Raw genomic sequence first — 25,686 nt, 5'->3', positions numbered from 1 at the left:
CTCAATATTTAATCATAAAAATGTTTAAAATTGAGCCGAACTTTTTCCTGAGTGCCTGCAAACTTCCTCTCATGCTGCAGATCCTGGTTGTGGTCCTGGTTTGGGCACTAGTCCTGTTCCTGCGAGCGGAACTAACCCATACTCCTTGGAGCGAGCACTGCATATGGGTCGGTGCAAGCTTCACTAACTGCATCAGCTCACATGACAAAGTTTGTCGCACAAATTATACACAGATCGAAATTGGGGCCAGCTGGAGGAACCTGCAGACTTACTCTGTGTTAACGGGTTGGTTGGAGCAGCTGCTCTTGGGTAACTACATATTTATGGCCATGACCTCGCAAATATGCTCAAGTGCTTTGGTTTGACGGCACTTGGCTTACCACATTGTTCTGGGAGTTCAATAAGTGCGCATGAATTGTTCGCTGTTGGCAGTCATAAATATTAGAAAGGAGATGGTTTACTTAAATATTGTTATATTTACTTAGCAATCAGACAAAAATACAATGAATAAACGTTCTGAGACAACTTTCTATAGGTAATGATTCATAGGCAGTGAGTGATCCAACTAGTTACATTATCTTCGAATTACATGCCATTTTATTTTAATAAAAGTTTGTCTATTTTCTTATCGTAAAGTCCAAAGAGTGGGCTGGGAAATTATAAGGTAGAATCGATAAAAAACAAAAGTGTATATGCCTTGCCAAATATTGACAGAAGTTATTGATTACAAACGTAAACAGAGCGGCGTCTGATATGGCTGCACTGATTTTAAGGCAACTGATAGTGGCAATAAACACTGTTTTGCCCATTCGAAAGGAGTGCTTACTCAGGGTCGGAATGATGACCCTTAGGGAGATAAGATACCTGCTACTGTCTAGGTTTTCGGGCATGGAACCTTTGCTAGTATCTGGGTATTAACTAACCACAAATTTACGTGTGCCAGGGCGTTGCCTATCTGTATGTTGGTACGAAAAGCATGAGGAAGACCCCGAAGATAAGAATCGATGTCTGGGTTTGGTTTCAGTTTTCCCAGAACTTTGCTGCCATCTGCACAACTTTACTAGCGCTTGGTTTTATTACAGAACCATGAAACTTTGTATACAATTAGCATTGGAATAAACGTTCTTATGTGAAATTGTTGGTTTTTAAATTAAAAATTTACAAACTTTGATAACACATTAATGGTGGACCGCAACAGTGGAGTTCAATACGAAAGAATGCCGACTGTTACTTTCAGGTAAAGTTGCTAAAGAGTATGATATTTATAAAAATGCTATATAAGGTACCTAAATTGAAATAAACTAATAAAGAACTTCCCACTTTAGTTAACTGTAAGTGATCATGAACTATTAATAAAATGCACTAAAATTCAGATACACAAACTTGTGATTTTTCGTTATATATTTTGCTAAATAAATATGGCATAATACTTACACCTCAACTCGACTTGCCATTTCGATTTCAGACGCTTCATAGATGTGTTAGCTCTTTCATAATATTTTAACCAACATTTTAACACTTGTCACGTAACTTTCTCTGAAGCTGATGAGTCAGCAGCCTCTAGGTTTTTCCTATTTAAAAGTACAAAGCTTAAGTAAATTCACATAAAACGTCACAGCCGAAAAAGTGAATCATGTGGGCAAACATGAGCGTCTCTTGAGCTCGGCAAACAGATCTGACCCAGTAAACAAGTCAAGAGCACTAATGTCTAGACAAAGTGGCCAAGAATTCTGCTATGGGAAGGCAGAGCTTTTTACAACTCTGTATCTGTACTATATACGACAATTAACAACATTGACGAGCTTGTGGTGATGACGTGATATTGCCATCGGATCGTTACAGATTTCAAAACAAATTCAAATACCCAGTAGCCGAGACATAGTATATAGTGTACAAGAGGCAACTGATGAAGTGCCAGTGGGCTAATAAATTAAGGCAATAATAGGACTGCAATAGACTTATTTACAGACACGGATCACACTCATACTCGTACGGCAAAAATAGCAGGCTAATAATAACGCTAATCAGTTAGTCAAATATCGTCTGCCCGATAGCTCCGACAATTGGAGTAAATGCCTCAGAAAGCCTCAGTCTTCCCACCGACACGAGTCTGTAAGGGCGCGGAAAATCGCGGCTTGAAGTGATCGGTGATCGCAAACCGTCTGATTTTATAGAATAAAATTGCGACTCGGTCCGGAAATGTCGCTAATTAACTTGAAATCAAAAGACATGTACGACGAGCCCATTAATCTGTGGAGGACCAAACAACGCGTCCATTACCACCACGATGTGATATCGAAGGGAAATGAGTTAGTTTCGCATTCAAAATTCTCAACTGCAGTGGCACATATACAGCGCGAGTTTTGCTTTTAAAAGATCTGCGGATAATGACAACCATAAGTGCTTCCCTTATTTGTAGCAGACAGTAGATTTTTCCATTCTAAATATTTTTAAGTATTATATCTTATCAAAGTTTTTCGTCAAACCCCATATAGATGTCATTCTGTGACATTAGCTCTTTTTTGTGTGAAAGCCCTGGCTCAAATTCCAGACACTGATTGCAGGCAACAAAGGGAAAACGTGATCACTTAATGTTTATGTAAACACCAAGAACTTATCTACCCCTTGATTGATGGGACAACATACCCCCTTTTATCTGTCCACTTATACACAAATTAGAGGTATTTCCGCAGGAACACGCGTGGTTTCTTAGCCAGCTGAGTGATAATATCTCAATTAACGTGCAGAAATCGATCAAAAACCAATCAAAGCTGCAAAATACCTGAAAATGTGTGCGATTTCTTCAGGGTCAGCCCAAATACCACATATTGATAATACCAGCCACAAGAATTCAAAGTGGGAATTGAAAATTCAGTTCATCGGAAAGCATTGAACCTGTCGGGCTGCGTGTATATGTGCCACTCGTCGGAAAATAAGATATCCAATATCCTTAATTTCGTTCCCTAAACAGCAGCCACAGATCCTCCGATGCCTGCGAATACATAACCATAACTGCGCCAAAGAAGTCGGGTTCATTCTCGAGATCGCCTCCAATCTCGCTGCCCACTTCGGTATCCGGTACACCTCGTCACTCGGTGGCCAACACCTCGAATCAAGTGATCCGATACGCCCGCACGTCCTGTGATCACTGTGGGCACCACAACATTCCGGTCATGTCGCCGCATCCCATTTCTCCGCTGGCCAAGTCCCAGACCAACCTGGATCTCGTGGAGCACGCCAGCCAGCGACAGGCCCTGCTCCCGCTGCCCACCATCGGGATGCACCACGAAGACTCCGCCTGCACCTTGCAGGTGTCCCGCCGGCCATCGCTGCTCCTCCAGGAGATCCTCACCCAGCGACCGCCGCTCTTCGGGCGCAGGGATGGCAATGGCTATCTGTCGCCAAGGACTGCCAAAAATGGGTACTTTTCGGGGCAACCTAACATAACAAAGGCTTCAAATGGCATCTAAATCGCATTAGCAACTAACCAATAATATATTTATTTTACATCCCTTTCCCAATTGGTATACTTCTCTACTACTCTATTACTTCTACTATTGCTACTCTATGCTAGATCTATCACTTCTATAACTTCTTTTACTAATACTTCGTAACTTCTATAATATCTTTCAGTAACCTGCAGGGAACAGCGAGCGGCAGCACAGCGACCATAAATTTCCAGAGTGGAGCCACCAGTGCCAGGAATGGATCCACGGCCTTCTTCGACAATGGGGCCAAGAGCTATCAGGCCAAGCAGCAGAAGGAGAAAAACCGACGCACTGGCAAGTAAGTTGAACAAACTTATCTAAAGCTGAATTTCCTACCACTAATCTGGTAAATGTAAATCTATCTCTTTAGTGATGCCATAAGTTCTGCGCTGTCGGCCACCTATTGCAAACTGTTGGTACTACTCGGCGTTTGTCTGCCGATCACGGAAGTTATATCCGATCAGATACCGACCTATGTGTACCAGGGATTCTACGTATACCTCTATGTGGGCAGCATACTATTTGTGATTTTCCTGTACATCAGTGCCTTCCGAAATCGATCGCTCTTCAATGCCCTCAAGGACTTTCGTAAGTTATAAAAGAATTCTTGATATCATTGGAATACAAATGTAAATTTACAGACGAAAAGAACAGCAATGTGCACCTGAAGCACAAGGTGACCCACTTTGGCAGCTTTTACCTGAGAGTGGGCGCCATCGCCTTCGCCATTGGCACAATGGTGTATTCGGGCCTGGAGTTTGGTCAGTTCTTCGAGCTGAATGGCCATCCCGGTTGCCGGGATGTCTTCGTGGCCATCACACCCATCTGCCGGATGATACTGTGCATCGCCCAGGTGCAGTTCATCTTCCTGAACACCACCTACATGGACATGGCGCGGCACAAGGTGACCTCGCGCTTCGGACTCATGCACATGGTGGCCACCAACTTGTGCGAGTGGCTGTATGTCCTGGTGGAGGAGACCAAGCACGAAATCTTCCACATTGGACAGCACGAGGTGGATCCCGCCCACGACTTGGTCGTGCACAACAGCTCCTTGGGTAGAACGGATTGGGCGGCGGTCAATGAGTCGCTGCATCAGCATCATCACCATCATGCGCTCAATACCTCCGTGCTGGCCAACGTGAGTTCCGTCATTGTGAATATGACCACTACTCCATCGCCCACGCCGGCTGCCTTCAGTGGCTGCTCCCGCACCACGATTATGGGCGCTCTGGTGCAGCAGCTTTCGCCGTTCCTGTTCCCCTGCACCATCGAGTACTCGCTCATTTGCGCCGTAATCCTCTTCGAGATGTGGAAGACGGTCAAATCGATTCCGGACATTGACAAGAGCCGCAAGAATTCCGTTAAGCCTGCGGCAGCCAAACCCGCGCATCACTTCTCCGTGGACTGTTCCCAGTCGCACAAGGGACTCTTCTTTGGGATTCTGATCATAGTCATGACCATCATCTCCATGATCATGTACTTTGTGCTGTACACGCAGCCGGGCTACGAACTGGTGGCCACCCAGGAGGTGACTCTGTGGGAGACCTTCATGTACTTCATGTGCGCAGCGGCTGTGATAACGGGTGAGTGGATATTCAAGTTGTTGTGTGGACTCAGCTACATCGATGCTAATCTTTTCCAGGCATGATCCTCATGCGCGATCTGCGCTACATCAAGAACAACGGCGACGAGCACCACTCGATGGATCTGGACAATCTGCTGCTGATTGTGGCCCAGACCGGGGTGTATCTGTACGGAATGTTCAGCATTCTGGGCAGTTACTTTGCCAAGTGGGACACAGTGCCCGACCGGGTGGAGGGCATAATAGCGGAGGTCTTTGGAGTGGTGCAAACCTCGCTGCAGACCATGTTCATCCTGCACTCCAGCCATCGGCGCTGCAAGGGCACCAGTCAGGTGAGAAGGAAGCCGGGCAGGGAGATCATCACGTTCCTGCTGGTGGCCAACATTGCCATCTGGTTCGTCAACACCCTGATCAAGGGACGAGCCGTCTTCAGGGAGAGCCATCTGGAGTTCTTCGGCGTCTGGGGCTGGACGATCATCACCCACATCTCCATGCCGCTGGCCATTTTCTATCGCTTCCATTCGACCATTTGCCTCTTCGAGGTGTGGAAAATCACGTACAAGGCGAAGGCGCATTAGTGGCTAAATCGAAACTGTTGATTAGTTTTTACAGCTTTCATTTGAATAAGTTAGTTTAAAACTCAGCCGACTACTTGTGAACATTAGTTAATTTATGCTTAAGTGCGAAATCTGTTGACATTGCTAGCACAAAATAAAGATTTAATTTATTCAGCAAACTGGTTTGTTTAAATGTTTTCATTTATATCTTCTTATTGAAAAACTGTAACGCATATTTAATCACGCTAATATTACGTGATAATTGTTTGCTTTCTAGTTATCAGTTGAGGTGACAATAGATTAAACAGTTGTTACGTTGCGATTGCCTAATTTCAGTTGACACTGCAAATTGGTAACACATTTTAATCAGCCGAAAGTGAAATTGTACTGCCAGTTCATTAAATTGGTAGTAAACTCATCGCTGCTCGCATTATTCAATTGATCCGCTTACAAATTGCCTTTACCCATGAACACCTCGTAAGAAATCGCGTGTGCCAAAAGCAAAATCAGGTATTCGTGTTTCAAGTTTATCGTGGCGCACATAAATCTTGACGCACACAATTGACAAATCGGCGTTTCCGTTTCCTGTTGCGTGTGCACCGCTAAGAAAAATGTCAAAAAAAGGGCGGCTATTGAAAGGATGTGAAATGAGGCGGGGCAGGGAAATGGGACTGTGTCATGGGCATAAATTTGATACGCCCAGAATGCTGGAACTGTCATTGATGTGTGCGGGTTATTTTAGGAAAAAGGACCCACGAACGGAAACATTAAGGTAAATAAAAAGGTATCGAACCATGAAGCTGATGAATTGGCGCATTTAAATTATGTATTTATGGGGAAATCGGAAAAATTGCTATTCAGGTGGCTTACACAGCGATAATAAACGGACAATTCGGGGTTAACAAATCGAGTGATGTATGGCTTTATCACGTCCTTCCGCTGAACACGTGATTGGAATATCAATAAAGAATCAATTTATTCCGTAGACTTTAAGGCACTGATACTCTGACCTGCCATTATACTTCATAATTAACATTAAAATGAGAAGAAACAGCAAACAAATTTGTGTTTTAAATAAAATTCAGCTCACGTGCTGAGAAACTTAATGCCAACTTAAACACAGGATGAATCTCACGTGTTTCACACGTGACTTACGCGTATTAAAGATGCAATTATCGAGCAAATAAGCGAAACGCAGCAAGCAATGGAAAATAAATATCGTCTTAAATAATATTTGCATGGAAAGAACACAAATTTCAATACATTTCCATTTCAATGATGTGGTACTTTTAAGATGTTTATTTTAAGATTTCACCGAACAATGGTCAGATATGCGAATTTTAATATTTGCACCAATTTTGAATCTAGAAGTCATTTAACTTCCTCTCAAACTCAAACAACCATCATAATTAGAACCCATTCGCAACTTTCAGCAGACACGCGATAATCGCCCGTAAAAGAGTATAAAACGAGCAAGAGGTAAAATGAGGAAACTAATTAGAGTAGCGTGAGGCGAATTGAAACGGCACAACATTCTTCATTATTATTTAATCTAGAGCGTAAATAACTATACACACTTCCGACTCTAGATCAAGTTCAAGACGAAACAACTCCATTACATTGGGAATTCACAGGACGGGGGCAATGTCAATAGACTGCCGCGATTGTCAACATTAATAAATCAGCTGGGAAAAATTGCACTCGCTGGCGCTTTTTATGATGCCATCACCATCGTGCCGACTATTCCAGATGTCAACCATTGCCCCCCTGCTCTTGGCCGGAAAATAGAAAATGGAATCGGGAAAAGAGCACGAGCGAAGGACTTGTAAATGAAAATGACGCGGAAGCGCTAAGGACAATGACGGACGTCGACGTCGACGTCTAGGATGACGAGTTTTCAGTTTTCAGTTTGAAGCTGATGGCCTCCCAGGCGCCTTTTCCCGCCGGAAATGACATTGCCATGGAGTTGACACCGCCAGCGGAAGCGGAAATTTAAAAACAGGGCAAATGGGCCAGCAAAGCGGCCAAACAACCGACGAATGCTAATCAAGATGGGAAGTGGGAATAGGACTATAGAAGTATCAAAGTTTGAACAGGAGGCCAGCTGACTTAAAAGTACTGTTGAATTTTCGGTAATTATTAATTATTTATCCGCTTGAATGATCAATTTCGCACTCCATGACTCGTTAAACTTCTGGTGCGGCAATCAGCACAATGTCTATACTGGCCATCTCAACTTCATATGGGGCCAAAACTTTATGTAGTCTTGCCGAGTGAAGTGCATACAGGCAATATTAAGTTTTGAGGGGGCAAAGAGTTTTTTATTTGTTGAATTTGAAAATGAATTTCCAGTTGCGTCAAGTTATTTGAAGCCAAGAAGTTTGCAGCCAGATATTGTTGCCTAAAGTTGCAGCTTGCCAGCTGAAAGCTGATGAAATCTTGCGGATATACGAAGTGGAAATCTATCAAAATTGCATGAAATCAATTGGCAAGAAATTTAGATACAACTGCAACCAAAAGCCTGACAAGACTATGTGCGTTCTCTAAGAGCATTCAAGCTGCAACAAAAACCCAGTAAATGGAAATAAACCCATTCACTCCCCATCAAATGAAACCGAAGAGGGACGAGCATCACGTAGATCGAGAGCATTTTTCCTGTCTTGAGGACAGAGACTGAAACAAAACGTGTTCCTGGTGGCAAGGCAAATCCTTTGCGGCTCCCCTGTTTTCCCTCCTTTGGCACCCCAAACACGTAAGCCACGCACACGAATGGCCAAAGACATTAGGACGACACAATTAACCTTTTTAAAGGAGGATGTCAACAGTTGCTGACGGGCTGTGGTGTCATGTGGTTGGGTTTTTCAGGTTTTGGGTTGGAGCTTAAAGAGCATTGAAGCAAACCTTGTGTAATAATTTAATTTGCGGAAAGTAGGTGGGTGCTGAACATATTGTTCAAGGAAACTAGTTGCAGTGCTCAAAAAGTAATAATAATTCCCCAACTAACAATAAACTTAAAATATTTGTAAAATGCTCACCTTGAAAATTGCCTTTAGGGTTAATTAAATTGGGATTGCCCTGGCAAATTTAATACGAACGTTTCATTTTTATGCAAGCACAGCAAGGTAAGTATTTTAAAATTGTAATAAGCCACCAAGGACACCTTGAGGCACTTTCAATTTGTTTTCAACGACGTGAGCAAGGAACTCCCTTTCAATCTGCCCACAAAGCAAGCACATGGGACAATTTTCCCACCCGGAAAGCATACAAAACTCTTAGGGAGTAACGTAATATTTTTTGTTGAGCAGAAAATTAAACAGAAGCTTATCCCGGCGACGAGACGCCTGACATATCATATTGCAATGTGCTGGTAATAAGATTATCTTAAAGATTGAAATTTGCGGAACTCAAATCGACTTAAAAGTAAACAGGCAAAGTTCAGAAACGAAATGAACCGTGCAAACTGCGCTCTAATTGGATATTAAACTGGGCCGAACTTTAGTATTGTATTTTGCAGTGAAAATTGGCATCTTTGCAATAAAAAATTTAGTGGCCATATCTAGTTATTGCAGTTATTTTTTATGTCCGCATCCGCATCCGCATTTTACGACAGTTGTTCTGTTCTCTGGGGGACTGGAAAACCATATTCAATTGCGATGCAAGAAATGCGCAAAGCTGTCAATCATTGTCACGGCTTTTTATTTCTGTGCCGTAACACATGGCGTATGAATGATTGGCGGAGTAGGTAAACTATGGATATGAGTAATGAAATAAAAGCAAATGCTGCAAATGACAATTCCTAGAGTCAATAAGCCGAGGTTCAAATCCCAGCAGCCGAATAATGAAAACATATCCTTAGGACACACACAAAAGCTCAACCGTATATCAATTTTATGGCCACAAAAATAACTTTCTCAACGTGTGAAAAATCGTAAATGGTAAAAACATATCAAAGCGCTGCCTGAAAGCCAACCGAAATAATTCCTCTCATCTATATATATATTTTCTGTTTCTGTAAGATAAATGTGGATTATTTATTTGTATACTTTCGAATGCAGAATAGAGACGCAAATGTTCGCTAAGCTTGGCTTTTTCGTTTCGGCCATTGTTCCAAACCATTGACTGATGGAAATTTGATGGAAGGTACACATCACGTATACGCCCCAGGGGACGTGCTAAAATTGAAACTTTCGTTGGTCAACAAATGTGACACATTCGAAGATTTATTCTTTAAATGGTTGTTTGATTTCACAGCAGTTTTGGTGGGGGGAACAGATAACCAAAAAAGGAAAGTGAACATGTTATTTATTTGAGATGTTTATTTTGTGGGTATATAGTGGTTAGGATTTCAAGTATTTATTGTCCCTTACGTTTTCCCTTTTGTAAGTCACCTGATGGCTGTTGCGACTGCTTTTCCGAGCTCATCTTGATCATCATCCTCTGTCTGGCCATCAAAGCCTTCTCTTTTGGCAAATTATTGGACACTATGCATCTTGTTGTTTTGACTTTCTCGCTATTCTCAAGTGTGGCATCGTAGTTTATCGCTTCGCTAAATGATTGCTTTCTTTTTTTTTGGTTGGATGTCGCTGGCACGGTTCTCTTGTTTCTAGAAGAAGACTCCAAACTTGCCGTACTACTACTACTTGCCGTTTTTGATTCTGAAGGTGATGCACCATCCAGAGATTGCTTTCGTGTTCTGCCCTCTCTTCTGTGGCGTGGTGGGGAATTAGTGGCATGTTTTTGTTTAGAAGTTTTCTTTTGGGGGACTGGACTGTTGGGCACTGTTTTGGATACATTCTTAGAAGGTCTGGATGTCTTGGGTGATCCGCAAGGAGTCTTAGAACAAATTCGCTTGGAACTAGTGCTAGATTCCTTGGCAATCTTTTGTTGTGACTCCGTTTCAGGTCGTGTGATGTCTCGAGATTCTGCAACTGTCTTTCGTGAGCTTCTAGACCTTAAGGACGAAAGTCCTTCTTCGAGCTTGGGTTTTTTAGCTGGTGTTTGGCGACCATCTGGTCGTGTAATGTCTCGAGATTCCGCAACTGTCTTTCGTGAGCTTCTAGACCTTAAGGACGAAAGTTCTTCTTCGAGCTTGGGTTTTTTAGCTGGTGCTTGGCGACCATCTGGGCTTTTTACCAAGCTATTGCTAGAACTACGACATCTCGATTTCCTTCTTTCCGCTCTCGACCTTCTAGCCTTCGCTTCGTTTTCCACTTCTGGCTCAGTAGGCTGCGAATTTTTGTTTGACTTGTGATTATGTGTAGAGTCTTTGTCACTGTCCGATAGCTGACTTTTGTCTGGAACCTGAAAAATTAGAGCATTATAAATTCTCGTTTTTTTAGATTAACAGATTAGATACCCTTACCAAAAAACCAACGGGTGCCATGGCCACCTTACCAGCTGGCATATTGGGCAAAAGGCGCAAAGCGAATGCGTTTGTGAGTGCGGTGAAGTTGCCACACTCATCGCAACAGTATCTTGAATCGGGTCGTGCGATTTGGGTGCAAAAGACTGTGAAGCACGTGCCCCTCTTCTTCGCAGAGTTATCGGATGGCATGGGAACTTGCTGAGCCATCTCCCTGAACAAGTCGCATTGAATTCCTATTGATTTGTAGGTCTTTTCTAGTGCTTTCGGATCTAACTTTTTGGCTTTTTCAGCTGGTTTTGGATCATCCTCTATGAGTTCGTCTACTGGCATTGGTTCCTTGTTCCTCGCACTTCTTTTTGGTTTTAGATTCACCTTTTTATCTGCTGCTGTTGGCTGTTCGGGATATTCTTCAACATCTTCCGTCAACCCTTTAAGGATCTTGGCTGCTTCCTGGACCTCTATCCTCGTGGATTTTCTGCGCCGCATTGGAGTCTTTGCAGCCGGAGTTTTTGGAATGGGAACTTCCGAAGGGTCCTGGAGAATCGTGGATTTCCTGCGTGGTCGCTGCTTGACTCCGGCTGAATTGATAACCCTGGCTTTTTTTGGAGTTTTTGGATTCGGTGGATTTGCCTTATAGGTGGACTTCAGTAGGGGATTTTGGCTGCAACATTCGCTGCAGTAGAAGGTGTCGTGCTGTTCCCCAATATCTGCGGGCAATCCAATGCAATCTCCATGGAACCACTCGTTGCACTTGTCACAGCATCTGTATGGGATCAGGTACAGCGGTTAGGAGCGAGGATGAGGGACAACAGCAGCTACCTACATCATAAATCCATTGCTGTGGCTCTGGCGACAAACGCAGTACACATCCTCGGAGGATACCACTGGATCGGCTTCCTTGGGCACCGCATTTGAGTTTGAAAGGGTTGATTATTTATGCGAATATAACTCTTTGTTGAAGTAAGTAACTTACCGCTGCAATTATTACTTTGTGAACTGGTGCCATTTCTGATTTCCGAATGACATTCGATAGAACAGAATATTTCAGTGTGTGCACGGCTATTTCAGCTTTGATTGCTATGGCTGGCCTGCTTTTCCCTTTTTTTTTGCCGATATTAAAGTGTGTCCCCGATTGGCAATTGCATCTCGAGCACAGCGAAACCGAAACAAAAACCATGCTACAAAATATTTTTTATTGTATTTCGGTCGCTCAGAGCACTAAAAATTCATGCAACTTCGATGTGCTCCACTGCAATTGCAACTCCATTTCCATCAGACTCTCTTTGGGGCATGAATTATTTATTTACGAGTGCACATGGTTCAATTTAGTATTACCAGTTCACTGCCTGCCAGCACATTTTCAATGAATTTGGTTAGGGCTACTTGCGAACTGGTTCTCTGAGGCCCTGGTTCATCTGTCACAACTGACAGTTTGAGCCAAATAAATATTGCGCTCTAAACTTAATATTCCATAGAATTGAATCGAAGATGAACAAATTGAAGCCATTGAGTTGGGCTGGTAAGAAGTCATCACCCTTATTAAAAATGAGATTACACTTACAGGGTCAGTCTGCATTAATTATTTCACAACTTTTGTCTGTAGTTCCTTATCGCATTTAGTGCTTGTGCAAGCAATTAATTTTCTTGTTTACCCACATGGCCAACAATTTTTGGAGAACCCTTCAGCTAATGCTGTTTTTATGCCCCAAGTGGGTGCGCTGTTCTATCTGGTTTTTTTTTGGATTTTTCGTGCTCCATCCCAGTGGAGCCATTAACGTTTTTCCATCATGTGCCTGGTTTTTGCAATTTAGATAGTTGAATTGCGCCATTGCTGCACTTGGCACAGCGCAAAAGTTTGATGGAATTTAAAATTAAATTAAAAGCTCCTAACTTTCCAGTTAAGCTTACGCGTAGTAGTAATCGTCAAATTAGGCATTTATATAATACATGTGGTCTAGAAACCCTTATAGGAAGGATTATTGGTTACCTGACACACCCAATTAGCTGACTTCCGATCGAATTAAGTTGTTGCCCCATTTTTTCACCGCATGCCGCATATTTCATGCCATGAACATTAACCCACTCGATTTTATGTCACAATCGCTCTGGCTTTACTTTTGCATCGTGCCCCAAAAAAGTGAATTGGACGTGGCACGGCACGAACAACATTTACATATGGCATTTACACTTATCAACATTATGTTTGGCGACGCCTGTTTGTGGTTATGTGCCACACATTCGGACTAACAGTGCGTATGAATAATTGAATATTCCTTGTTTTTGCTCTCCGTTTTTTGCCAGTTGTTTGATTAATTGTGCACACGTCGCGTGTGCTCTCGTGCTGGGTAAAAAACGAGATGGCTCCATCATACTTTAAGGCCGGGACAGCAGATGAATACAATTGCATTTTGACCGCAGAACGACAGCTTCTGACCTAAAAAAGAAAGCGATTGGCAGGTGCGCAAAACGAATGTTAAGGCTCAAAGGCAACAGAATACAAAACTGTACACAATATTGTGTAAACATGGCTTACTATAAAAATAGTACGATTAAAGTTGGGAAATGGCTACTTAGAAAAAGTACATGGAATAAAAGTGATGGAGAAATACTTTTAAAAAATACAGAAAGTGCTATCAGGACTACATCGATTTCATTAAAATTGAATTACACTTTATGCCATTTCTTTAGGTAACCGTTTTCATAGCATGTAACTCAGCCAATGCGAGACACCCCAAGAAAGGGTAGATGAACTTAAGACCTCCCACTAGGAGATGCAACTACCACAACATCGATTTGCATTCGGCTCGTAAAGGTAAATTTCGGTTCAACTTTCTGTCGGCGAATGGAAAATGCAATCGACAAGCGTTTTGAAAGGCAAGAAACTGCTTTTGTGAGCAGTCAAAAGGCAGCAATAAAATTACTTGCGTCACACAACGAGCTGGGATTTGAAATCGAATTGCACGCAGAGATAAAAAAATGCCAGGAACACACACTATTATATAGAACGTACATATGAGCGTGCTGGAGATTGCGGATGTAAAGTCCTGATTAAAGAATTTTGCTTTCAGCTCAATTTGCATTTGCTGGCCAATCTGCTGAAGAATGGAATTAGAGGATTTTTTGGATTCCGGCATTTCCTGCAGCTAAATTCCAGTGCTTTGTTATATAATACGGGTAGCATTTTCTTTTTTAAAAAAGTTTTTACAATTTTTACCAGGATTACAGTAAATTTCTACCATTCTTACCGAGAATCTCGAAATATATTCATGAAATAGAAATCATTTAAAGTTGTAGAAGCATCGAGCATTGCAATTAATTTCAGGGCATACGAAATTTATTAAAAATATAACTAAACAAACAGGTATTCATTTTATAAAATAAAAAAATCTTTTGATCACTAGCAGAGCAAGGTTTCGATCCTCGGACCTCTGGGTTATGGGCCCAGCACGCTTCCACTGCGCCACTCTGCTTGTTGGAAATGATTGATATTAAAACTAACAAATAAATTTAAAAAAAAGCACACAAACTACATTTATCTTTTATTTATCTAGTTAACATTTCAGACCCAAGCAAATCAAACCTCTTTAGCGCTTCTTTTCTTAGAGGCTTTTGGACTCCGATTACTTGCAGTACTCTTCAAGTGATACATATATCTTGACTCCATTATTTCTTAAATGCTGCCATACTCTATTAAAATCAAGCTGTAATAAACTAGTTTTATGTCTGCATAAAATGTAGCTCCCATTTTAAAGTACTCAACACTGAAAGTGCAGCTATAAAAACAAGTTTTTTTATGACATGCGAAACCGGAAATGAGAATTGTAATAAGTTCAAAGTAATAAGATTTCGGATACAAGAAAAGTTTATCTTGAACAAATTTATATTAGTCCTTCAGCATTAAATGAATGCTTCTTTAAAAAATGAGCTTGAGTGCCTTTTTATAAATAAGTACCAAGCAAAACAGCTAGAAATAATTTTATTAAGTTTTAATGATGTACCGGAAGTGCGGTCGAAAGCAATAAATATAGGCAATTTTCTGCTGATTGCATTGCATTTGGAAAATTAAATCATAAAAATGCAAATTAGTGCTGCTAAGGCTATAAACGGAAATCTCGTGCTTCTCGAAATAAACAATGGGGCATAAAAGTTAAGTGAAGGATTTTTGAATAATCTATTTCCCATAAAACGAACGCATATCAGAAATGTTTATTGAAACACAAAGTTATTGCCTACTTTAGATAATTGATTACTTTAGATAATGACATTCAAGCTACCCAGCTGCCCACTAGCTAATCATCTTCATAATCAGTTTATTGTGTGTGGCTCATTAATTAAAAAACAAAAACTTGCGCATTTCCCTAGCCACTGAGTATGTCAAAGCGAGAGTGATTGAAAAAGTTTTCCTCTTTCTTATTTTCTTAGTTTCTTTTCAACGGAAAATGAGGAAGCTATGTTTTTATTCTCTTTAGTAATCGATTAAACTTTTAGTAGTTGATAAATTTAAATGGGGCTTCAGTGTGAAGCAGTGACAACTGTTTCGTATATATAGATATTCTATTTGTTATATAATAATTGGAACAAAGAGTCCGGTTTAATTGCTAAATGGATTAAATTGCCACAAGGACACCTACAAATTGAACTAACTAGCAGTAATTGCTGTAACTTATAGAGCACGAATTGTTGAACTTACAATAAAATCCTTTAAGCACCAAACTAATTTAATGTGCTGCAACATTTTGCCATTTTTGCGAAAAATGCATGTCGAAACCAAGCTTGTTGCCAAGTTGGGGCCGTGGTAATTTCATTTTCTATTCAGACACGCACTGACATATTAAATTTCAGAGCCTGCCGCATAAGTGGGTCCTCACTTAGTTTCACTCCGAGGGCAATGAAAAAGTTTCGCCTAGAAAGTGCGGCGGTTCGTCAATGTTTCGCATGAAGGTTGTGTGCCTGACAGAGTCATTACCAGCCATACATATACTTATATATAGTTTATATGTGCGAAGTGACACATTTCAGCACACAACACACTTGTGCACTTAGGCGCTGATAGTAATTTGCTCATAATTTTCAATTATAAACTTGTGGCGACAACGGCTTAATTGTTGAGTGTGGCAAGCTGGTTGATGGCGCGAAATGGTTTGATCCAAAAAGAATCTATCAAGTTTTCAAGTTAGCTGGAAAGCTATTTTGCCCAATAATTAGCAACAGGTTTCCCTGCTAAGAGACCCAGTGAATCTGTGACAAGTTCCACACAATGCGTAAACAAATAAAAGACTGTGTCCCCATGCAACATGTTGCAGCGAACGTGTTGCACGGTTGGGAGAGGTCTTTCAATCTTTTCCTCGGAAAAATTTCCCTTCTGCGAAACATTATGTTAGCCGACAAATCGTTAGTTGCCAGAATTAGTGTTAAACGAATGCTCTAAGCAAACGGTTCACTGAGGTCGTACATTTTTATAAACATCTCTTGAAGTGTTAGCGAAACACGAAATGATTTAATTTTTCTACACTTAAAATTAAGCTGGTTCTTTTTTCGATTTTGTATAAGTCACAAAAATTGGTGTAGCGAAACTATAGGGCTTAAAATTAGAACAATCAAAGGAAATTTTAAAGGTTTAAGGACAGGCATACCTTTCACTAGACCGTCATAAATGCTACAACCCATAGTTTTAGTAAGAGTGATTTCAAAATTTCTGCGCCTGAAATAAGGTTCTTAAGTACTTACCATAAGCTCCTTTGGATTACCACTGAATCTATAGATTATTTAATAATAAATGAGCTGGCAAACTCGCCATTAATTTAGAAATCTTGACAGGAATTCAAATGAATTTATTGTTTACTTATCAAGGAATGCATGCAATTATCACCTAATTTATAGCCAAGGAATCCAAATATTCTCCACCTTGGGTAACTAATTTGAGATTTTATGTTGTTCCTGAAAAAGCGAAAACTGGAGTCAAAGCGGCTTAAAGTATCAGCCATCATCAATCCGCAGCGCTAGACAAATGGAATATTTGCATTTCGATTTAGAAACGTTGCCAAAGAGCAGCTGAAAGCTTTGCAAATATTTTGTGAAAAGCGGAATTAAAATGCTGAATGGCAGACATTTTGTTTAAAATCAGTTAACCTCTTTAAAGACTTAATAGCGACAACAAATGTGCTAAAAACTTTAAATCTAAGAAGACTTTTGTCCTTTGAAAAGGCGAAAACCGCTAAACTTCAAACGGCAATTGAAATTGGCAATAGCAAAGGCTAGGGCAAAATAAAACCCCAATTGATTTAAAATCCAGCCAATAAAACTGCAACAAAGGCGAAGCAAAGTGAAAGCAAACAAGTTGCACGCCGATAAAATCAAACGAAAATGGGGGAAAAATTTTAAATAAATTCGCGATGAGGTGTGGGTTAGGCTTCAGTGGAAAAGCACGCGGAAAAACAATAAGAAACCGAAAGCTGCAAATATAAAATCTAAAATTGACCATAAACCCAACGGTGGCCCAGAAATGAAGATAAGCGGCGAACGCGAAAAGGAAAACACCAAATTGATATACGCTCCCTTTTGTTTTTGGGTCCTTGGCTGCTCCTTTTTGCCAGGACGAGCCGTAATTTGCTGGGTGGATTTTGGTGGTGATGGTGGCAGTGCCATCATAATAATTTAAAGTGGAACTGATAATCTTTGGCAGGCTAAAGTGTCCTTGGCTGGCAGGAAAAGACGAAAAGGTGGCTCCGAACTGAAGGCAAAAGTGCTTAAATAAAGCCGTTTTTGTTGCGCTCGCTTTTGCGAGTATCTCTGTCAACTTTTGCTTTTTGGCAGGCAAAAATGTTTGCCAGAGACAAGACGCATGTCATTCTGCTGATGTTCAAGCTGTTGGCATTCCGGGAACAACATAAGTTTAGTTTATTATCAGTTTTATGCTAATCGATTTGAAGACACTTGCCACAGCTGTCACCGTTGGCTCAAGTTGCAAATTTTAAGACATTTATATGTATTGCTAAAAAGTTTCATCAAGGTATCGGAAAGTAAGCTACTTTAAAAAAAAATGAAACTGATATTTACTGTTTGTTTTTATAAACCTCTGTAAAAACTGTAGATATTCTTTTAAATAAACACAAAAAGAGCTTGTTTCAAACTACGAATATGAGCAGCGCTTGTTTTCAAATTATGCAACTGGAAGAATTTAATAACCATACTGAAACCATACCGAATTGTGTAGCAAAACCAATTTACATGAAGCCATAACAATCCAGCTCATAACTCAAAAATGTTAGCAATCAACAATGCCCTCATATCTATTATTTTCTTGATGCACACACAATTTCGCAGCCAAAATTCAAATGAGAGATTGTAACTAAAAGGGGGACGGAAGTTTTGTGTGCCACCTACTCACACAAATGCACAAACAATCGCATTTGGGCCCTGGTAATGCATTTACAGATGAGTCGGTAACCAAAACTGGACGAGTTTGCATGGCAAAGAAAGCAATCGAATAATATGGGCTAATGCGGGGCATTCAGCTGCAATGTTTCACAGAAAAGGGTTTCAATTAAGGGCAATCAAGCAGCTGTTTTATTGCTAACCAATCATAATGATTGTAAATGATTTGATTTAGTTTTATAATTCCCTGCAAACAAAATGTATATATATAAAAGTAAGCTAACCAAGCTTGCATGTTTTGTTCATAAATACTCGCAGTGGAATCTATTGTGAACTCTGGAATTTTCTATTTATTCACAGATGTCCGAAAAAGTACAAAACAGGAAAAAATGCCTGGAAAAACAAGCTGTGTAGTGTGCACCCTTTTTATCAAGTCAAATATGCAAATGAGCTTGCCAAATGTGCTTAACTCAAGTGGGAACATATGCGAGTTTTGGGCGGTCAGTTTCTTGCCACTTTTTTGTTTCGCCTGACAAATCTGATTATGTTATTTAGATTAGCCGCAGAAGTCGGCTGTCAGTTTGCAGTAAACCTTTTTTTCTGTAGTCGCCTTCCTGCCACATGGGGTAATCATAAATTATTACGTAACGTGCCACTTCTCCTAGAGGCACCAGCAACACACAACGCACCAGCAGAGTGACCCAAATTGGGTGAATTTCAGTGAGCTTTCGGCTGTCAGATCAAAAGGGGAATGGTTTCAATTGATGCTCACCTGCCTGCTTTTTGCCCGGGGCGTTGATTGCGAATCTTCAAGTGGGTTTGACAGCAGCCCCCCCTATTCTTGTATCCTTGAATCCTTGTATCCAGACAGGACATGAGCAGCGGAGCAGAAGAGAGAGACCGAGGAGTTGCTCCAAAAAAGCAGAAGACGCCGTGCAAACACGCAGGGAGCTAACAGAAAATTGGATTTTATGCTTATTTACATTTGCCGCTTGCCAGCAGGTGGGATATCTACCAAAAAGAGGTTACAATGCGGATGCGGATGCGAATGCGGATGCGTGGAACATATCCCCTCTGTTTGATATATGCACATATATTCATCCGCACCAGACTTGAAAGTGAGCCATAAAAAGTAGGCAACTTTCCGCTTTCCGTATCGGATCCATTAAAGCCAACTGTTGCTGGCCATATTCTGTGAAATTTATACCCGCTTGCATCACGATTAAACTTTCATCGAGCGACGATTTTTACAATGATTTTTAAGCAGCAAGCTGTTGCCCACCTCGCGCCATTAATTAATAATATAGGTTTTTCGCATTTCACTCAGGCGCTTGAAGGTAACGCATATCAATGGGATGAAAAGGTGTTGCAGTAAAGGGATTTTGAAATTCAGTTGGGCACGCTTTTGCAGATTGCCTTTTCCTTTGGCTCCTTTGGCTAAATTACCAAAGATTTTATCGATCCAAGCATACGAAATGTTGCGTCATCGTGAAGGTCGTCGTCGCAGCAGGAAAACTTATTTATCTTTGCCTTACAAATTTATACACTGCTATTGAGCAGGACCAAGTGGCCCCTGGGGGATAATAATAATGATGGCAGGCGGCCGCTTGAACGCTCGAACGGGGCGTATGAGTAATTTATGGCAAGCAATTGACTTGTTGACATGACCGTGGGCGTATATACATACATATATGCATTCCAAGTTAAGATTGCAGATAGTCCCAGAGCACTCATAATCTTCACAGGAAAAAAGAAGACCGCGCACAAAAGAGCCACAAATCCCTGGTAATCTTCAGCGTAATTGACATCTGATTGAAGAAGCATCTGGCTGCTTGCCAGGTCCGCATACGTGCCACCTGGCTAATCACACAGCCAGCCACGACAGGTGTAGATAGATAGAGATGTGTAGATGTGGCAGTCCCGAGGAGCAGGGACTGGGACCACGGACAGGTGATGAGCTCTGTGCGGCCCACCGCGGCAACTGAAATCCACGCGAAAGCCAACACCTTGTCACCTGGCGGCACCGCACACAAAAACCCATGGATGCCACCCAAAATACACCCTGCGTCCTACATCCAACATTCCACATCCCTTATCCTACATCCCACAGCCCCTATCCGCACATCAAAAGGACTCGGACGTGATATGTGCTTGTATAACTCGAATATCGGGCAGATGAAAAAGGAGCGCGGTCAGCGGGATCATGCAGCTCCAGAGATAAAGGCTACAGAATCTGACGGATGCTACCTTTGGATTACCAGTATGCATTTCGCTTTATATATATATTTTATAACATACTATTCTCCACTGTAAACACTCAACATTTGTATTCCCATTTCTGTGTTGCGGAAGGCAAAAGCCTCTGTGCTCCAAATTCGAGCTGCTCGATTCTATTGAATGCCTAGGTAAACTCTGAATTTCCCCCCTAACCGGTCACCGTCTATTGATTAGCCGGAATTCTCGGGGCTGGGGCCAAAACAAATGCCACGTCCTCCAAGTGGCTGGCCAACATTGCAGGCAAACACACGAATAACAAAGCAATCTCTGGGCGAGTGGAGTGCAGTGGAGGGCAGCTCCAGTTGCAATCGCCCAAGAAGGATGTCCTTGGACAGCAGGCTCTGTTTGTGTTTCCCGAGCATTCAGGCCCGGAAGTGGCTCCTGGACATTCAGAGCAGTGCCGAGAACATGAACACCGCCAATGTTGCAACATGGGCCCGCATCTATATCTATTCCCTCAAGCGGCTTTCACGCCCAGATCCCAATGACTCCCTTGTCTTGCCACCACCGACGACGACGATGATGATGATGGCGATGTCTCAGTTGCCTGCAATAATGCCACAGATTTCCTATCAGCTTGCATCACGCTGCACTTGCCCCTGCTGCCGTAGATTATTGCCTATTTAAGGCGATTTCCTGCTATCATCATCTGCTGCGGAGTTTTTCACGGATATGTTGGCACGTTATCGTACACAATATATTATCACTTAATTACAGAAGGCAACAAAGGAATATGCCGTAATAGACCTCTGGATGCCTTGCATTCTATACATAACGAAAATAGTGAAATTCTAAATGAATACCTAGGATTCTATACCTACATTCAAAAGGCTTTTAGGCCACAAGTTAGCTCTTGTACCACATTCAAAGATGTGCTACTAGTTTAAAAGTTTGATAACTTTTCCGCAACTGAAATGATGACTTGGGCTTTAAGGAATGGGTGCATTCCATGTAGCATTAGCAACGATTGCTCGTCGAAAGTCAAGGGATTTTTCGATGGCCAACTAACACGCCTTTGGAATGCATAGCCACAAGCCGTAAATCTGCGAGTCCCATTGAACCAGATGCATTAGACTGCATAAATATCTGCTGATGCGGACATAATTTCAGTCATGGGCCGCACTAAGTACTCGCACTGCCTGCGCATATATTGCTGTCAAACACTTTCGGCTTTTGGCTTCCGACCGAATACGCTTTTCCAGCTTTTCCGGCTTTTCCGCCCAGGCCCCGCCCCTGTATCTGCAAATGCGAAATTTGGCCATAAAGGGAAAATGCAGCCGAGGCACGCGGTTGCCTTTGAATGCTGTCTTCTTGCACACAAAAGCGGATGATGAAATTTTATTGTTTTAGCTGGTTGTCATGTTACGCAGAGATAACAAATTCGTTTACGATAATTCCAGTTAGTTTACAGCCAGGACATTCGAACGAGAGCATATCCTTTGTCTGACTGCAGATCGTTAGTGAGTTCTGTGCCATCCTTCGGCAAACTGCAATCGAGAATCCCCTGATTGCACTACTAACACTATCACATGGCTTAAAGCTTGATTTTCCGATTTCCCTCACAACGAAGTTAAATTCCGGCCGAGTTTTGCCTGCGACAATTGCTCACAAATTATACAAACATTTCGCTGCCTTTCACGTAGTTTGGCCATAAAATTTCAGTCAATTTAATTTCCAGCATTTGTTTTACATACATATTTATGTGTAGGCACGTGCCAGAACGTCCGCCTGTCTGTCTGCTCCACACTTTTGCTTGTCAGCTGGCCGCAGGACGAAGGACGAAGGACGAAGGACGTGGGTAAGAAGTCCTTGTTTTGGGGGCGCAGTCAGTCAAGGGCGGCTCCCTGACCGCATTTGCTTCAGCTCGGGAATTTTCAGTCATGTTTTTTAGTGCAGAAATTAAAGCAAACATGGGCGAACTCATGTTGGGAATTGTAAGCAGAGGAAAATGGATATTTTCACAGTCAATGCACTGTCAAATAAATTATGTGTCTAAAAACTAATATAAATAATTTCGCAATTCTGTTTGTACTGCCACTGAAAAGCTTCAGTGAACTTTCAATGGTGCTGCTTCTTATAAACTAAAAATAAACCTAGGTTATAATGTTGCAATTACCCCGATATTTCTTTCGATTCGAACATTGGCTGGCTGTTGGTGCAATCATGAAGCCGGAAGTTAGTTAGCCAACATTGGAGTTTATAAAATTACACATTGTTGACAGTGCGAACAAAGATGGCAGAAGAAGTCGTCGGAAGCGCGTGACTCGACTGGAAACTTGGCAGCAAACTAACCAACTAGTTCTCGGCTAATATGCAAAAGTCACACGATCCAGTCGGTGGACACGTACTAGGTCTATATAATATGTGTGTATGTACATACATTCCTGCTACATGCCATGTTTAACTCGGGATTCGCGCATGAATAAAGCCTGCTGCAATCGTAACCTCACCAGGTGGAAGTGGAAATGGACTCGAGATGGATGTGGACTGGAGATGGATGTGGACTGGAGATGGAAGTGGAGGTTGGGGTCAAGTTGGGGGCAAAATAAACTGTTGTTGAAATGAGAAATGCGGCTGCTGTTTGTTTTGTTAATGAAGTCGCTTGTGGCCCTTCAACTGCATGTTCTTTTGTTTGATTTCGAGAGAAGTTTCGGAAATTATTTGCTCAAACAACAAGGCATGTATAGCTTTTGGTTTTACGAATGGAACTGAACAGCAAAGCGAATGCCTCGAGCTCTGAAGCGATTTTACCTGAAATTTCATCATTTACATTTACATATATATATATATGGAAGTACCAAATGTGTTAAACTTTTATAAAGTTTACAGTCACTGGAGGCTGGACACGTATTTTATTGAAATCTGGGACGCATTTTTCACCTGCCTTGTCATGATTTTTCTGTTTCACTCTGAAAAGTTGTTTAGATTGTGTTTAAAAAAGTTTAAAAATTATATTATATTTTTAAATTCCTGAGTTCCAGCCACTCAGCTATCATTGCTTAATGGAATTTAACTTTTATCTGGACTAAGTGCATTTTTTTCTATGCCACGCAATTAAGTGATCAACGGAGTGCAGTAAAAGTAAAAGCAGCTGCAATTTAATCACTTAACTTAACACTTTGATTCACCTTTGCACCACTCCGGCATTATTTCAGTCGCAGACTTGACTCCTTTTCGCCTGCCTCTAAACAGCTGTCGCTAATTGAAACAAATGGAATAATGAAGGCAATAAAACAACCAACTTTGACTCGAATTGTTCATAAAACACCATGGCAAAGTTGCCCAGTCTTCGCATTCAACAATTCATTTCCGCTCCGTTGGCCGCCAGTGCAGAACTGAAAATGAAACCCAAACCCGTGGCCAAACTCAGCCGCTTCCCTTCGGGGTTCTGCAGCTTGGAATCCTGGTTTCTGGGTCCGGAGTCCGGAGTCCGGGGTCCTGGAAACCGAGTCCTTGGTCGTGGCGTACTTCTGCGGCCTGTTGTGAAGTATGCCAGGAGCCATAAAGCGCACAGCACGAGCTTTTCACTCTGACTCGCATATTTTTTGCTGTTTTTTGTTTCATTATTGTCTTCGTTTTTAGCATAATTAAAAGCAATTTAGTGTAGCGCCGCCACTTCAGGACGAGCACATGGGACCACTTGTTGTTGCTGCCGGAGATGCCAGGATGGGTCCACGTTCCGAAGTTCCGGGTTCCGTCCGTCAGGTTTTGGCCATGAATCGTCCAAATAATTAGTCATAGGCAGGGGCCTCCATTAATAAACACGGCAACCTGTAAGCATATGAAATTAAAATGCAAACAAATACATTTTCATTACTGGCAACGTAAATTAAAGTGGAAATATGTTCTAGGCTGTATACGTAACCTGAGTTCTTGTTCCTCCAAGAGGAGCAAAAAATTGGTGGATTTAATTATAATTACTAAGCATTAATATAAAATTTCCGTCAATAATAATATTTTTGAAATAAAATATACATCCGTGTGCAATTGAAACATTCAGAAAATAATTTTCTACTAATGAACACTAATGAATAGGAGTTATAGAAAAAGCCAAATAAATTTACCATATTTCATGCTATCTAATGGCATTACAATATTTGAAATAAACAATTAGAAGCAAGCAAATAAATGCAATTAAATGGAAAATCATTTAATACGCCAAGCAGCAACAAACTTGCAAAATAATCTAGCCGAGTGCCATAAATTCTGACAGGCGTTTGCATAATGCCACACTTTACGGCATTTTATGCATTTCATTTAAAGCGAAGGACATGACAGTTTCCAGCTCGTATTTTCACCAAGGACCTTATCAATTGTTGGCCTACGAATGTGTATGCAGCATGCAAGTGAGGTGGGGATTTGGGTTTAACTAATTTTGCAGGTGTGCAGATGACATTTCAATTGTGCCTCGGCTGCTGAGGGGCTAACCCTTGGGCTTGGGGTTTTGCGAGCTGAGCAAATACTGGGGCAGGGGATCCATAATTGTGCAACAACTGGGAGTCGTTGACTGGAATGAGGCCTGGGATATTTGCTTAAATGTCGCAATATCCTGCGCCACTCCAGCTGCATCCAGCTGCATCCTGCTCATCCGCCTGAGGGACCAGGGCAATGCGTGCCAGCCACGCAGATGAATTAAAAAGACTGCAGCCCACAGAACGCCTCCTGTCCTCCTGACTATGTCCTGACTATTAAAAATGAATATTCCGAGGGGAAAATCGGGAGGCCAGACGACAACGGGCGGTGCTTAACCATTGTCTAAGCACTGCAGGCGGCGATGTCAGGAAACGGGTGCAGAAAGCATTTGCGATGGCAACAGAATGACGCCCCGAGTGTTTACACCAATTCATTGGACCGCCTCCGCAAAACAAAGGAGCTGTAAAAACTGCAAAAAAAAAAAAGTGAACTGGGAGGAGTGAACAAAAAAATATAAAATAAAAAGTAGACAGAATGCATTTGAAGCCGGGGCTAAATGATTTTGGCCTCAAATACTTTAAAAGCTGATCCGAGAAAACCCATGGACAATGGAATGTCAACAGGACA

At 41.7% G+C, this 25,686-nt stretch overlaps 2 protein-coding genes, 1 long non-coding RNA gene and 1 other non-coding gene across 6 annotated transcripts; 2 read left to right on the top strand and 2 right to left on the bottom strand.

Moving 5' to 3' along the window:
• Positions 1 to 1,054: 1,054 nt before the first annotated feature.
• On the top strand, positions 1,055 to 5,809 carry LOC6526697 (proton channel OtopLc). 3 transcript variants are annotated; one of them, XM_015197804.3, is made up of 6 exons: positions 2,093 to 2,309; positions 2,975 to 3,421; positions 3,634 to 3,786; positions 3,859 to 4,076; positions 4,130 to 5,074; positions 5,134 to 5,809. In XM_015197804.3, exons 1-6 carry the CDS (start codon positions 2,200 to 2,202, stop codon positions 5,649 to 5,651), a joined length of 2,391 nt encoding a protein of 796 aa, XP_015053290.1. In that variant the 5' UTR covers positions 2,093 to 2,199; the 3' UTR covers positions 5,652 to 5,809. The 3 variants fall into 3 exon arrangements, with proteins under 3 accessions (XP_015053291.1, XP_015053290.1, XP_002087800.1); XM_002087764.4 differs by having other exon boundaries at positions 2,972 to 3,421; XM_015197805.2 differs by lacking the exons at positions 2,093 to 2,309; positions 2,975 to 3,421 and adding an exon at positions 1,055 to 1,237.
• A 4,119-nt stretch (positions 5,810 to 9,928) lies between these two features.
• On the bottom strand, positions 9,929 to 12,289 carry LOC6526696 (microtubule-associated protein futsch). The gene is made up of 4 exons (XM_002087763.4): positions 11,969 to 12,289; positions 11,819 to 11,892; positions 10,993 to 11,758; positions 9,929 to 10,931 (listed from the first exon to the last, which is right to left on the bottom strand). Exons 1-4 carry the CDS (start codon positions 12,170 to 12,172, stop codon positions 9,984 to 9,986), a joined length of 1,992 nt encoding a protein of 663 aa, XP_002087799.3. The 5' UTR covers positions 12,173 to 12,289; the 3' UTR covers positions 9,929 to 9,983.
• Positions 12,290 to 12,381: 92 nt separating this feature from the next.
• On the top strand, positions 12,382 to 14,288 carry LOC120320684. Its single transcript, XR_005560207.1, has 2 exons — positions 12,382 to 12,514; positions 13,297 to 14,288. It is a non-coding gene; the product is annotated as an uncharacterized LOC120320684 (long non-coding RNA).
• Positions 14,289 to 14,393: 105 nt separating this feature from the next.
• Trnam-cau lies at positions 14,394 to 14,465 on the bottom strand. Its single transcript has one exon. It is a non-coding gene; the product is annotated as a tRNA-Met (tRNA).
• Positions 14,466 to 25,686: the final 11,221 nt, after the last annotated feature.

Source organism: Drosophila yakuba, chromosome 2L (assembly GCF_016746365.2).
Source record: "Drosophila yakuba strain Tai18E2 chromosome 2L, Prin_Dyak_Tai18E2_2.1, whole genome shotgun sequence".
NCBI lineage: Eukaryota > Metazoa > Arthropoda > Insecta > Diptera > Drosophilidae > Drosophila > Drosophila yakuba.
Note: the sequence above shows the minus strand (reverse complement) of the source record. Positions and strands in the feature narration are given on the sequence as shown.

Excerpts from the sequence above, each read along its gene's own strand:
- LOC6526697 (XM_002087764.4), top strand. The coding sequence starts at position 2,200 with ATGTCGCTAATTAACTTGAAATCAAAAGACATGTACGACGAGCCCATT. Across the intron at positions 3,422-3,633 it reads CCAAGGACTGCCAAAAATGG|TAACCTGCAGGGAACAGCGA; the intron begins GTACTTTTCGGG and ends AATATCTTTCAG. Across the intron at positions 3,787-3,858 it reads AAAAACCGACGCACTGGCAA|TGATGCCATAAGTTCTGCGC; the intron begins GTAAGTTGAACA and ends CTATCTCTTTAG.
- LOC6526696 (XM_002087763.4), bottom strand. The coding sequence starts at position 12,172 with ATGGTTTTTGTTTCGGTTTCGCTGTGCTCGAGATGCAATTGCCAATCG. Across the intron at positions 11,759-11,818 it reads CACAGCAATGGATTTATGAT|ATGCTGTGACAAGTGCAACG; the intron begins GTAGGTAGCTGC and ends GATCCCATACAG. Across the intron at positions 10,932-10,992 it reads TGGCACCCGTTGGTTTTTTG|GTTCCAGACAAAAGTCAGCT; the intron begins GTAAGGGTATCT and ends CTAATTTTTCAG.